This window comes from Scyliorhinus canicula, chromosome 16 (genome assembly GCF_902713615.1).
Source record: "Scyliorhinus canicula chromosome 16, sScyCan1.1, whole genome shotgun sequence".
In the NCBI taxonomy this organism is placed as follows: Eukaryota; Metazoa; Chordata; class Chondrichthyes; order Carcharhiniformes; family Scyliorhinidae; genus Scyliorhinus; species Scyliorhinus canicula.
In genome coordinates, this window is record NC_052161.1 from 83,186,304 (window position 1) to 83,200,558 (window position 14,255).

A 14,255-nucleotide genomic window follows, 5' to 3' on the forward strand; every position below is an offset into this window, starting at 1 on the left:
ACCATTCCTGCCCCTGCTCTACCCATGTCTCCGAAATCGCCACAACATCGAGATCCCAGGTACCAACCCATGCTGCAAGCTCACCCACCTTATTCCGGATGCTCCTGGCGTTGAAGTAGACACACTTCAAACCAGCGTCCTGCTTGCCGGTGCCCTCTTTCGAACTTAACCCTATCCTTGACCTCACTACTCTCAACATCCTGTACACTGGGACTACAATTTAGGTTCCCATCCCCCTGCTGAATTAGTTTAAACCCCCCCGAAGAGCACTAGCAAATCTCCCTCCCAGGATATTGGTACCCCTCTGGTTCAGGTGAAGACCATCCTGTTTGCAGAGGTCCCACCTACCCCAGAATGAGCCCCAATTATCCAGGAAACCAAAACCCTCCCTCCTGCACCATCCCTGTAGCCACGTGTTCAACTCCTCTCTCTCCTTATTTCTCACTTCGCTAGCACGTGGCACGGGTAACAACCCAGAGATAACAACTCTGTTTGTTCTAGCTCTCAGCTTCCACCCTAACTCCCTGAATTTCTGTCTCAAATCCCCATCTCTCTTCCTACCTATGTCGTTGGTACCTATGTGGACCACGACTTGGGGCTGCTCCCCCTCCCCCTTAAGGATCCCAAAAACACGATCAGAGACATCACGAACCCTGGCACCTGGGAGGCAACACACCAACCGTGAGTCTCTTTCGTTCCCACAGAACCTCCTGTCTGTTCCTCTAACTATGGAGTCCCCAATGACAAGTGCTCTGTTCCTCTTCTCCCTTCCCTTCTGAGCAACAGGGACAGACTCTGTGCCAGAGACCTGCGCCCTATTGCTTACCCCTGGTAAGTCGTCCCCCGCAACAGTATCCAAAACGGTATACTTGTTATAGAGGGGAATGTCCCGGAGGACTGGAGAATAGCCAATATTGTTCCTTTGCTTACATAAGAACTAGGAGCAGGAGTAGGCCATCTGGCCCCTCGAGCCTGCTCCGCCATTCAATTAGATCATGGCTGATCTTTTGTGGACTCGGCTCCACTTTCCGGCCCGAACACCATAACCCTTAATCCCTTTATTCTTCAAAAAACTATCTATGTTTACCTTAAAAACATGTAATGAAGGAGCATCAACTGCTTCACTGGGCAAGGAATTCCATAGATTCACAACCCTTTGGGTGAAGAAGTTCCTCCTAAACTCAGTCCTAAATCTACTTCCCCTTATTTTGAGGCTATGTCCCCTAGTTCTGCTTTCACCCGCCAGTGGAAACAACCTGCCCGCATCTATCCTATCTATTCCCTTCATAATTTTAAATGTTTCTATAAGATCCCCCCTCATTCTTCTAAATTCCAATGAGTACAGTCCCAGTCTATTCAACCTCTCCTCATAATCCAACCCCTTCAGCTCTGGGATTAACCTAGTGAATCTCCTCTGCACACCCTCCAGTGCCAGTACGTCCTTTCTCAAGTAAGGAGACCAAAACTGAACACAATACTCCAGGTGTAGCCTTACTAACACCTTATACAATTGCAACATAACCACCCTAGTCTTAAACTCCATCCCTCTAGAAATGAAGGACAAAATTCCATTTGTCTTCTTAATCACCTGTTGCACCTGTAAACCAACCTTCTGTGACTCATGCACTAGCACACCCAGGTCTCACTGCACAGCGGCATGCTTTAATATTTTATCGTTTAAATAATAATACCGTTTGCTGTATTCCTACCAAAATGGATAACCTCACATTTGTCAACCTTGTATTCCATCTGCCAGACCCTAGCCCATTCACTTAACCTATCCAAATCCCTCTGCAGACTTCCAGTATCCTCTGCACTTTTCGCTTTACCACTCATCTTAGTGTCATCTGCAAACTTGGACACATTGCCCTTGGTCCCCAACTCCAAATCATCTATGTAAATTGTGAACAATTGTGGGCCCAACACGGATCCCTGAGGGACACCACTAGCTACTGATTGCCAACCAGAGAAACACCCATTTATCCCAACTCTTTGCTTTCTATTAATTAACCAATCCTCTATCCATGCTACTACTTTACCCTTAATGCCATGCATCTTTATCTTATGCAGCAACCTTTTGTGTGGCACCTTGTCAAAGGCTTTCTGGAAATCCATATATACCACATCCATTGGCTCCCCGTTATCTACTGCACTGGTAATGTCCTCAAAAAATTCCACTAAATTAGTTAGGCACGACCTGCCCTTTGTGAACCCATGCTGCGTCTGCCCAATGGGATAATTTCTATCCAGATGCCTCGCTATTTGTTCCTTGATGATAGATTCCAGCATCTTCCCTACTACCGAAGTTAAGCTCACTGGCCTATAATTTCCTGCTCTCTGCCTACCTCCTTTTTTTAAACAGTGGTGTCACGTTTGCTAATTTCCAATCCACCGGGACCACCCCAGAGTCTAGTGAATTTTGGTAAATCATCATTAGTGCATCTGCAATTTCCCTAGCCATTTCTTTTAGCACTCTGGGATGCATTCCATCAGGGCCAGGAGACTTGTCTATCTTTAGCCCCATTAGCTTGCCCATCACTACCTCCTTAGTGACAACAATCCTCTCAAGGTCCTCACCTGCCATAGCCTCATTTCTATCAGTCGCTGGCATTTTATTTGTGTCTTCCACTGTGAAGACCGACCCAAAAAACCTGTTCAGTTCCTCAGCCATTTCCTCATCTCCCATTATTAAAACTCCCTTCTCATCCTCTAAAGGACCAATGTTTACCTTAGCCACTCTTTTTTGTTTTATATATTTGTAAAAACTTTTGCTGTCTGTTTTTATATTCTGAGCAAGTTTACTCTCATACTCTATCTTAATAGCTTTTTTAGTAGCTTTCTGTTGCCCCCTAAAGATTTCCCAGTCCTCTAGTCTCCCACCAATCTTTGCCACTTTATATGCTTTTTCCTTCAATTTGATACTCTCCCTTATTTCCTTAGATATCCACGGTCGATTTTCCCTCTTTCTACCGTCCTTCCTTTTTGTTGGTATAAACCTTTGCTGAGCACTGTGAAAAATCACTTGGAAGGTTCTCCACTGTTCCTCAACTGTTTCAGCATAAAGTCTTTGCTCCTAGTCTACCTTAGCTAGTTCTTCTCTCATCCCCTTGTAATCTCCTTTGTTTAAACACAAAACACGAGTATTTGATTTTACTTTCTCACCCTCCATCTGTATTTTAAATTCCACCATATTGTGATCGCTCCTTCCGAGAGGATCCCTAACTATGAGATCATGAATCAATCCTGTCTCATTACACAGGACCAGATCTAGGACCGCTTGTTCCCTCGTAGGTTCCATTACATACTGTTCTAGGAAACTATCGCGGATACATTCTATAAACTCCTCCTCAACCGCCTTGACCGACCTGGTTAAACCAATCGACATGTAAATTAAAATCCCCCATGATAACTGCTGTACCATTTCTACATGCATCAGTTATTTCTTTGTTTATTGCCTGCCCCACCATAACGTTACTATTTGGTGGCCGATAGACTACTCCTATCAGTGACTTTTTCGCCTTACTATTCCTGATTTCCACCCAGATGGATTCAACCTTATCCTCCATAGCACCGATGTCATCCCTTACTATTGCCCGGATGTCATCCTTAAATAACAGAGCAACACCACCTCCCTTACCATCCACTCTGTCCTTCCGAATAGTTTGATACCCTCGGATATTTAACTCCCAGTCGTGACCATCCTTTAACCATGTTTCAGTAATGGCCACTAAATCATAGTCATTCACGATGATTTGTGCCATCAACTCATTTACTTTATTCCGAATACTACGAGCATTCAGGTAAAGTACACTTATGTTGGTCTTTTTTACCTGTGTTTTGAATCTTAACATCTCCAGTTTTAGTATTACTGGGCCTATTCACTGAGCTCCCCTCAGTCACTGTACCTTGTACTGTCGCCCTTTTTGATTTTTGACTATATCTTCTCTGCCTTGCACTTTTCCCCTTACTTCCTTTTGCTTCTGTCCCTGTTTTACTACCTTCCAACTTCCTGCATCGGTTCCCATCCCCCTGCCACATTAGTTTAAACTCTCCCCAACAGCTCTAGCAAACACAGGACATTGGTTCCAGTCCTGCCCAGGTGTAGACCGTCTGGTTTGTACTGGTCCCACCTCCCCCAGGAATTTGAATCCCTCCCTCTTGCACCATCTCTCGAGCCACACATTCATCCTATCTATCCTGCCATTCCTACTCTGACTAGCTCGTGGCACTGGTCGCAATCCTGAGATTTGAGGTCCTACTTTTTAGTTTATCCCCTAACTCCCTGAATTCCGCTTGTAGGACCTCATCCCGTTTTTTACCTATATCGTTGGTGCCTTTGTGCACCACGACAGCTGGCTGTTCAACCTCCCCCCCCCCCCCCCCCAGAATGTCCTGTAGCCGCTCCGAGACATCCTTGACCCTTGCACCAGGGAGGCAACATACCATCCTGGAGTCTCGATTCGTCCACAGAACAGCCTGTCTATTCCCCTTACGATCGAGTCCCCTATCACTATAGCCCTGCCATTTTTCTTCCTGCCCTGCTGTGCAGCAGAGCCAGCCACGGTGCCATGAACCTTGCTGCTGCTGCCTTCCCCTGGTGAGCCATCTCCCTCAACAGTATCCAAAGCGGTATATCTGTTTTGCAGGGAGATGACCGCAGGGGACACCTGCACTGCCTTCCTACTCTTGCTCTGTCTTTTGGTCACCCATTTTCTATCTCCCTCAGTAAGCTTCACCTGCGGTGTGACCAACTCGCTAAACATGCTATCCACGACCTCCTCAGCATCGCAGATGCTCCAAAGTGAGTCCATCCGCAGCTCCAGAGCCGTCAAGCGGTCTGACAGGAGTTGCAACTGAACACACTTCTTGCACGTGAAAGAGCCAGGGACAGTGGACGTGTCCCTGAGCTCCCACATCGCACACGAGGAGCATGACACGGGTCTGGGATCTCCTGCCATGTCTTAAACCTTAGGTAAACTTAAACAACTACAATTTCAAAATAAAAATAAAGAAAATGACAGAACCCAGCCCTGTCAACCCCTACCCGGCATTGGAAATGACTGCAAACCCAGCCCTGTCAACCCCTACCCGGCATTGGAAACGACAGCAAACCCAGCCCTGTCAACCCCTACCCGGCATTGGAAACGACAGCAAACCCAGCCCTGTCAACCCCTACCCGGCATTGGAAATGACTGCAAACCCAGCCCTGTCAACCCCTACCCGGCATTGGAAACGACAGCAAACCCAGCCCTGTCAACCCCTACCCGGCATTGGAAACGACAGCAAACCCAGCCCTGTCAACCCCTACCCGGCATTGGAAACGACAGCAAACCCAGCCCTGTCAACCCCTACCCGGCATTGGAAACGACAGCAAACCCAGCCCTGTCAACCCCTACCCGGCATTGGAAATGACAGCAAACCCAGCCCTGTCAAGCCCGCAAAGTCCTTCTGACTAACATCTGGGTGAGCTTGTGCCAAAATCGGGAGAGATGTCCCAGAATATTTGAGCAACAGCCTGATGCTCTCCGTGAGCTTTGATTCAGTGAGTATGACTCTGTCCCTGACAGCACCATAATTGGGTAGGACCCACCAGCAGGTCAGATCCAGCAGAGGTGGCGGCACAGTGGCATACAGTCAGGAGGGAGTTGCCCTGGGAGTCCTCTACATTAACCCTAAACCCGAGACTCATGGCTTTGGGTCAAACACGGGCAAGGAAACATCCCGCTGATTAACACGTGCCATCCACCCTCAGCTGATGAACCAATTATTCCTCCACGTTGAATACCACTTGGAGAAAACACTGAGGGGAGCCAGGGTCCATCCCCAACCGACTGTGAGTAAACCGACAGCTACATACAGCCGGTCTACCTGCCACGTGCCACCCTGCCCCAACCAATTCCCGTGCCCCCACTGCTCACCCCGCCCTGCCCCTCTTCACAAAAGGGTTGCCGGACCCACCAGCCATGGTGAGTTTGAGGGGTGTGCGGGAAACTCCAGGAGTTGGCGAGCGAGGGTCCATGGGGCCCGATAGGTCCTCCACCTCCAAGTCCTCTTCGAATTCAGCTTCTGACGCCCCAGCGCTCGGACTGGACAGAACCTGGAATCAAACAGGAGGCACAGAGGGAGTTAGAGCACCAACATAATCTGGTTAAACGGCGGGTCTAGAGAGGGGCAGAATGGCGACATTTTGTTGCTGTGTAACAGGCTCAAAAGAGGCTGAATAGGCCTCCTCCTGTCCTGTGTATCTTGCTCAAGAGGGGGGCTGAATGGGCTTCCTCATGTTCTTGTGTAACAGATGCTAGAGGGGCTGAATGGGCTTCCTCCTGTTCGTATATAACAGACTTGAGAGGCATAATGCACTTCCACCTGTTCCTGTGTAACAGACTCAAGAGTGGGGCTGAATGAGCCTCTTCCTGTTCCTGTGTAACAGGCTCGAGGGGGGCTGAATGGGTCTCCTCCTGTTCCTACATAAGACTTGAGGGAGGCTTAATGGGCCTCCTCCTGTTCCTGTGTAACAGCCTCGAGGGGGGCTAAATGGGCCTTCCATTGTTCCTGTGTAACAGGCTTAATGGGCCTCCTCCTGTTCCTATGTAACAGGCTCGAGAGGGGCTGAATGGGCCTCCTCCTGTTCCTGTGTAACAGCCTCGAGAGGGGCTAAATGGGCCTCCTCCTGTTACTGTGTAACAGCCTCGAGAGGGGCTGAATGGGTCTCCTCCTGTTCCTATATAACAGACTTGAGGGAGGCTTAATGGGCCTCCTCCTGTTCCTGTGTAACAGTCTCAAGAGGGGCTAAATGGGCCTCCTCCTGTTCCTATGTAACAGGCTCGAGAGGGGCTGAATGGGCCTCCTCCTATTCCTGTGTAACAGACTCAAGAGTGGGGCTGAATTAGTGTGTAGGGTGGGTGGTGGGGTTTTACGTACCTCGATGGGGGTCCGCAAGATGCCAGTGCTGGGCGAGCGTGGGTCCAGTGCATTGCTCAGGTGTTTGTTGTAGGCGACTCTCACCGGGGTCTCCACACAGGTGCTTCCTGTGGTCCCCATCTTCAGCTCTCAACCGCTCTCCTGAGTGACGGACCTGGGGAAACGTGGACGGGACATCTTGAGCGTGAGGCACAGAAAGATCTCAATTGGGGGGGTTGGAGGGGGGTGTGGGGGGCAACGCAAAAATATCCAGAGGGCAGTAGGTGAAAGGCCATGAACAGATTTGAACACCAGGGTGAGACGTAGACAGAATCACAAGAATACAAAACAACAATTTGTACTGCACGGGAAGAGCAAGGCCATTAATGTCATTCAGAGGGATAGGTGTTATCAGTTATGGGAAATTGACGATAGTGTGATAGTTTCACAGCACAAAAAAAGTCATTCGGCCCATCACGTCCATGCCGATCATTAAGCACGTTTCTATTCTAATCCTATTTCCAGAACTTGGTATGTAGCCTTTTGTTCAAAGAGGCCAGAGTCTACAGCACAGAAAAGGCCTTTTGGCCGGTTGCGACTGCGCCCATCAAAAACAACCCCCTAAGTATTTGAATCCCATTTTCCAGCACTTGACCTTGTATGCCTTGACATCACAGGTGCACATCCAAATACTTCTTAAATCTATGCCCCCTGGCTATTGAACCCCCCACCAAGGGGAAACGTTTTCTTCCTGTCTACTCAATCTTTGCCCCTCAAAACTCTACACATCTCAATCATGTCCCCCCTCAGTATCCTCTGCTCCAGGGAAAACAACCCCAGTCTATCCAATCCCTCTTCATAACTAAAACTCTCCAACCCAGGCAACATGCTGGTGAATTTCCTCTGCACGCTTTCCAGTGCTAACACATCCCTCCTGTAATGTGGATTCCAGAACTGCACAGAATACGCTCGCTGTGGCCTAACCGATGTTTTATACTGTTCCAGCATAACCTCCATGCTCTGTGCCTCGGCTAATAAAGGCAAGTATATCAAATGCCTTCTTAACCACTGTATCCACCTGCTTTGCTATTTTATGGGACAGGTGTACATGCACACCAAGATCCCTCTGATCCTCGGTACGTCCAGGATCCTGCGTTTATCATGTATTCTCTTGCCTGATTTGTCCTGTCCAAGTGCATCACCTCACACTTATCCAGATTGAATTAAATTTGCCACTGATCAGTCCACCTGACCAGCCCGTCGATATAGAACCACCTGCAGCGCAGAAGGAGGCAATTCGGCTCATTGACTCTGCACCGAACCTCTGAAAGCGCACCCCCCCCTACACGCAGACACAGGGAGAGGGACCCCACTACACGCAGACACAGGGAGAGGGACCCCACTACACGCAGACACAGGGAGAGGGACCCTCACCCTCCACGCAGACACAGGGACCACCCCCTACACAGGGACAGGGACCACCCCCTACACAGGGACAGGGACCGCCCCCTACACAAGGACACAGGTGGAGGGACCCCCCCCCCCCTCCACACAGAGAGGAACACTGCCCCACACGGGGAGAGGGACACCCCCACAAGGGAACCCCCCGCCCTCCCACACGCAGACAGAGGGAAAGGGAGCCCCCCTACACGCAGACACAGGGAGAGGGACCCCCCCCTACATGCAGACACAGGTAGAGGGACCCCCCCTACACGCAGACACAGGGAGAGGGACCCCCCCCCCCACATGCAGACACAGGTAGAGGGACCCCCCCCTACACGCAGACACAGGGAGAGGGACCCCCCCCCTACACGCAGACACAGGGAGAGGGACCCCCCCCCTACACGAACACACAGGGAGAGGGACCCGCCCCTACACGCACACACAGGGAGAGGGACCCCCCCCCTACACGAACACACAGGGAGAGGGACCCGCCCCTACACGCACACACAGGGAGAGGGACCCCCCCTACACACACACACAGGGAGAGGGACCCCCCCCCTACACGCACACACAGGGAGAGGGACCCCCCCTACACACACACACAGGGAGAGTTATACTCCCCTGCACACAAACACAGGGAGAGGGACCGCCCCTACACGCAGACACAGGGAGAGGGACCCCCCCCTACACTCAGACACAGGGAGAGGGACCCCCCTTACACACAGGGAGAGGCACCCCCCCTACACTAAGACACAGGGAGAGGGACCCCCCCCCTACACTCAGACACAGGGAGAGGGACCCCCCCTACACACAGGGAGAGGGACCCCCCCCAACACTCAGGCACAGGGAGAGGGACCCCCCCTACACGCAGACAAAGGGAGAGGGACCCCACTACACGCAGACACAGGGAGAGGGACCCCCGCCCTCCACGCAGACACAGGGACCACCCCCTACACAGGGACAGGGACCGCCCCCTACACAAGGACACAGGTAGAGGGACCCTGGCCACACGGGGAGAGGGACTCCCCCACAAGGGGAGAGGGACCCCCCGCCCCCCACACGCAGACATGGGGAGAGGGAGCCCCCCACACGCAGACAGAGGGAGAGGGAGCCCCCCTACACGCAGACACAGGGAGAGGGAACCCCCCCTTACTTGCAAACACAGGTAGACGGAACCCCCCCCCCACACGCAGACACAGGTAGAGGGACCCCCCTACATGCAGACACAGGGAGAGGGACCCCACCCCCCCCCCCCACACACAGGGAGAGGGACCCCCCTACATGCACACACAGGGAGAGTTATACCCCCCTACACACAAACACAGGGAGACAGACCCCCTACACGCAGACACAGGGAGAGAGACCCCCCTTACACACAGGGAGAGGGACCCCCCGCCACGCAGACACAGGGAGAGGGACCCCTGCCCCACACGGGGAGAGGGACACCCCCACAAGGGGAGAGGAACCCACCCTTACACGCAGACACAAGGAGAGGGACCCCCCTACACACAGACACAGGGAGAGGGACACCCCCTACACGCAGACACAGGGAGAGGGACCCCCTCTACACGCAGACACAGGGAGAGGGACCCCCTCTACACGCAGATACAGGGAGAGGGACCCCCCTACACACAGACACTGGGAGAGGGACGCTCCCCCCTACACACAGACACAGGGAGAGGGACCCCCTACATGCAGACACAGGGCGAGGGACCCCCTGCTGCACGCTGACACAGGGAGAGGGACCCCCCCCCACGCAGACACAGGGAGAGGGACCCTGCCCCACACGGGGAGAGGGACACCCCCACAAGGGGAGAGGGATCCCCGCCCTCCCACACGCAGACAGAGGGAAAGGGAGCCCCCCTACACGCAGACACAGGGAGAGGGACCCCCCCTACATGCAGACACAGGTAGAGGGACCCCCCCCCCTACACGCAGACACAGGGAGAGGGACCCCCCCCCCACATGCAGACACAGGTAGAGGGACCCCCCCCCCTACACGCAGACACAGGGAGAGGGACCCCCCCCCCTACACGCAGACACAGGGAGAGGGACCCCCCCCTACACGAACACACAGGGAGAGGGACCCGCCCCTACACGAACACACAGGGACAGGGACCCCCCCCTACACACACACACAGGGAGAGGGACCCCCCCCCTACACGCACACACAGGGAGAGGGACCCCCCCTACACACACACACAGGGAGAGTTATACTCCCCTGCACACAAACACAGGGAGAGGGACCGCCCCTACACGCAGACACAGGGAGAGGGACCCCCCCCCTACACTCAGACACAGGGAGAGGGACCCCCCTTACACACAGGGAGAGGCACCCCCCCCCTACACTAAGACACAGGGAGAGGGACCCCCCCCCTACACTCAAACACAGGTAGACGGACCCCCCCCCCCACACGCAGACACAGGTAGAGGGACCCCCCTACATGCAGACACAGGGAGAGGGACCCCACCCCCCCCCCCCCCCCGCACACAGGGAGAGGGACCCCCCTACATGCACACACAGGGAGAGTTATACCCCCCTACACACAAACACAGGGAGACAGACCCCCTACACGCAGACACAGGGAGAGAGACCCCCCTTACACACAGGGAGAGGGACCCCCCGCCACGCAGACACAGGGAGAGGGACCCTGCCCCACACGGGGAGAGGGACACCCCCACAAGGGGAGAGGAACCCACCCTTACACGCAGACACAAGGAGAGGGACCCCCCTACACACAGACACAGGGAGAGGGACACCCCCTACACGCAGACACAGGGAGAGGGACCCCCTCTACACGCAGACACAGGGAGAGGGACCCCCTCTACACGCAGATACAGGGAGAGGGACCCCCCTACACACAGACACTGGGAGAGGGACGCTCCCCCCTACACACAGACACAGGGAGAGGGACCCCCTACATGCAGACACAGGGCGAGGGACCCCCTGCTGCACGCTGACACAGGGAGAGGGACACCCCCCCACGCAGACACAGGGAGAGGGACCCTGCCCCACACGGGGAGAGGGACACCCCCACAAGGGGAGAGGGATCCCCGCCCTCCCACACGCAGACAGAGGGAAAGGGAGCCCCCCTACACGCAGACACAGGGAGAGGGACCCCCCCCTACATGCAGACACAGGTAGAGGGACCCCCCCTACACGCAGACACAGGGAGAGGGACCCCCCCCCCCACATGCAGACACAGGTAGAGGGACCCCCCCCTACACGCAGACACAGGGAGAGGGACCCCCCCCCACACGCAGACACAGGGAGAGGGACCCCCCCCCCTACACGAACACACAGGGAGAGGGACCCGCCCCTACACGCACACACAGGGAGAGGGACCCCCCCCTACACACACACACAGGGAGAGGGACCCCCCCCCTACACGCACACACAGGGAGAGGGACCCCCCCTACACACACACACAGGGAGAGTTATACTCCCCTGCACACAAACACAGGGAGAGGGACCGCCCCTACACGCAGACACAGGGAGAGGGACCCCCCCCTACACTCAGACACAGGGAGAGGGACCCCCCTTACACACAGGGAGAGGCACCCCCCCCTACACTAAGACACAGGGAGAGGGACCCCCCCCCCTACACTCAGACACAGGGAGAGGGACCCCCCCCTACACACAGGGAGAGGGACCCCCCCCAACACTCAGGCACAGGGAGAGGGACCCCCCCTACACTCAGGCACAGGGAGAGGGACCCCCCCTACACTCAGGCACAGGGAGAGGGACCCCCCCCCCCACACTCAGGCACAGGGAGAGGGACCCCCCCTACACGCAGACACAGGGAGAGGGACCCCACTACACGCAGACACAGGGAGAGGGACCCCCTCTACACGCAGATACAGGGAGAGGGACCCCCCTACACACAGACACTGGGAGAGGGACGCTCCCCCCTACACACAGACACAGGGAGAGGGACCCCCTACATGCAGACACAGGGCGAGGGACCCCCTGCTGCACGCAGACACAGGGACCACCCCCTACACAGGGACAGGGACCGCCCCCTACACAAGGACACAGGTAGAGGGACCCTGGCCACACGGGGAGAGGGACTCCCCCACAAGGGGAGAGGGACCCCCCGCCCCCCACACGCAGACATGGGGAGAGGGAGCCCCCCACACGCAGACAGAGGGAGAGGGAGCCCCCCTACACGCAGACACAGGGAGAGGGAACCCCCCCTTACTTGCAAACACAGGTAGACGGACCCCCCCCCCCTACACGCAGACACAGGTAGAGGGACCCCCCTACATGCAGACACAGGGAGAGGGACCCCCCCCCCCCCCCCACACACACAGGGAGAGGGACCCCCCTACATGCACACACAGGGAGAGTTATACCCCCCTACACACAAACACAGGGAGACAGACCCCCTACACGCAGACACAGGGAGAGAGACCCCCCTTACACACAGGGAGAGGGACCCCCCGCCACGCAGACACAGGGAGAGGGACCCCCCGCCACGCAGACACAGGGAGAGGGACACCCCCACAAGGGGAGAGGAACCCACCCTTACACGCAGACACAAGGAGAGGGACCCCCCTACACACAGACACAGGGAGAGGGACACCCCCTACACGCAGACACAGGGAGAGGGACCCCCTCTACACGCAGACACAGGGAGAGGGACCCCCTCTACACGCAGATACAGGGTGAGGGACCCCCCTACACACAGACACTGGGAGAGGGACGCTCCCCCCTACACACAGACACAGGGAGAGGGACCCCCTACATGCAGACACAGGGCGAGGGACCCCCTGCTGCACGCTGACACAGGGAGAGGGACCCCCCCCCCCCCACGCAGACACAGGGAGAGGGACCCTGTCCCACACGGGGAGAGGGACACCCCCACAAGGGGAGAGGGATCCCCGCCCCCCACACGCAGACATGGGGAGAGGGACCCCCCTCTACACGCACACACAGGGAGAGGGTCCCGCCCCTCCACACACACACAGGGAGAGGGTCCCGCCCCTCCACACACACACAGGGACAGGGACCCCCCTACACAGGGAGAGAGACCCCCCTTACACACAGGGAGAGGGACCTCCCCTACACTGAGACACAGGGAGAGGGACCCTCCCCCCTATACACAGACATAGGGAGAGGGACCCCCCTACACGCAGACACAGGGAGAGGGTTTCCCCCCTCACTCGCAGACATAGGGAGCGATCCCCGACACCAACGCAGACACAGGGAGAGGGACCCCCCTACACGCAGACACAGGGAGGAGGGCCCCCCTACACGCAGACACAGGGCGAGGGACCCCCCCCGCTACACGCAGACACAGGGAGAAGAACCCCCCTACATGCAGACACAGGGAGAGGGACCCCCCTACACACAGGGGGAGAGGGACCCTCCCCCCTATACACAGACATAGGGAGAGGGACCCCCCCTACACGCAGACACAGGGAGAGGGACACCCCTACACACAGACACAGGGAGAGGGACCCTCCCCCCTATACACAGACATAGGGAGAGGGACCCCCCCTACACGCAGACACAGGGAGAGGGTTCGCCCCCCCACTCGCAGACATAGGGAGCGAACCCCCCCACCAACGCAGACACAAGGGAGAGGGACCCCCCCGCTACACGCAGACACAGGGAGAGGGACCCCACGCTACACGCAGACACAGGTAGAGGGACCCCCCCTACACGCAGACAGAGAGAGAGGGACCCCCCCCCCCCCTACATGCAGACACAGGTAGAGGGACCCCCCCTACACGCAGACACAGGGAGAAGGGACCCCCCTACACACAGACACAGGAGAGGGACCCTACCCCCTATACACAGACAGAGGGAGAGGGACCCCCCCTATACACAGACACAGGGAGAGGGACACCCCCACACGCAGACATAGGGAGCGAACCCCCCCACGAACGCAGACACGAGGAGAGGG

General features: G+C 56.0%; 1 protein-coding gene across 4 annotated transcripts in view; it reads right to left on the reverse strand.

Moving 5' to 3' along the window:
• cdca3 (cell division cycle associated 3) overlaps positions 1-14,255 on the reverse strand; it is a 32,197-nt gene that overhangs the window by 9,279 nt on the left and 8,663 nt on the right. For all 4 annotated transcript variants that reach the window (XM_038822254.1, XM_038822255.1, XM_038822256.1 and 1 more), the window contains exons 2-3: positions 6,922-7,075; positions 5,959-6,097 (exon numbers count right to left, since the gene is read on the reverse strand). In XM_038822254.1, coding sequence (XP_038678182.1) covers positions 5,959-6,097; positions 6,922-7,041 — 259 coding nt within the window. In that variant the 5' untranslated portion in view covers positions 7,042-7,075. The remainder of the gene's footprint in view (positions 1-5,958; positions 6,098-6,921; positions 7,076-14,255) is intronic.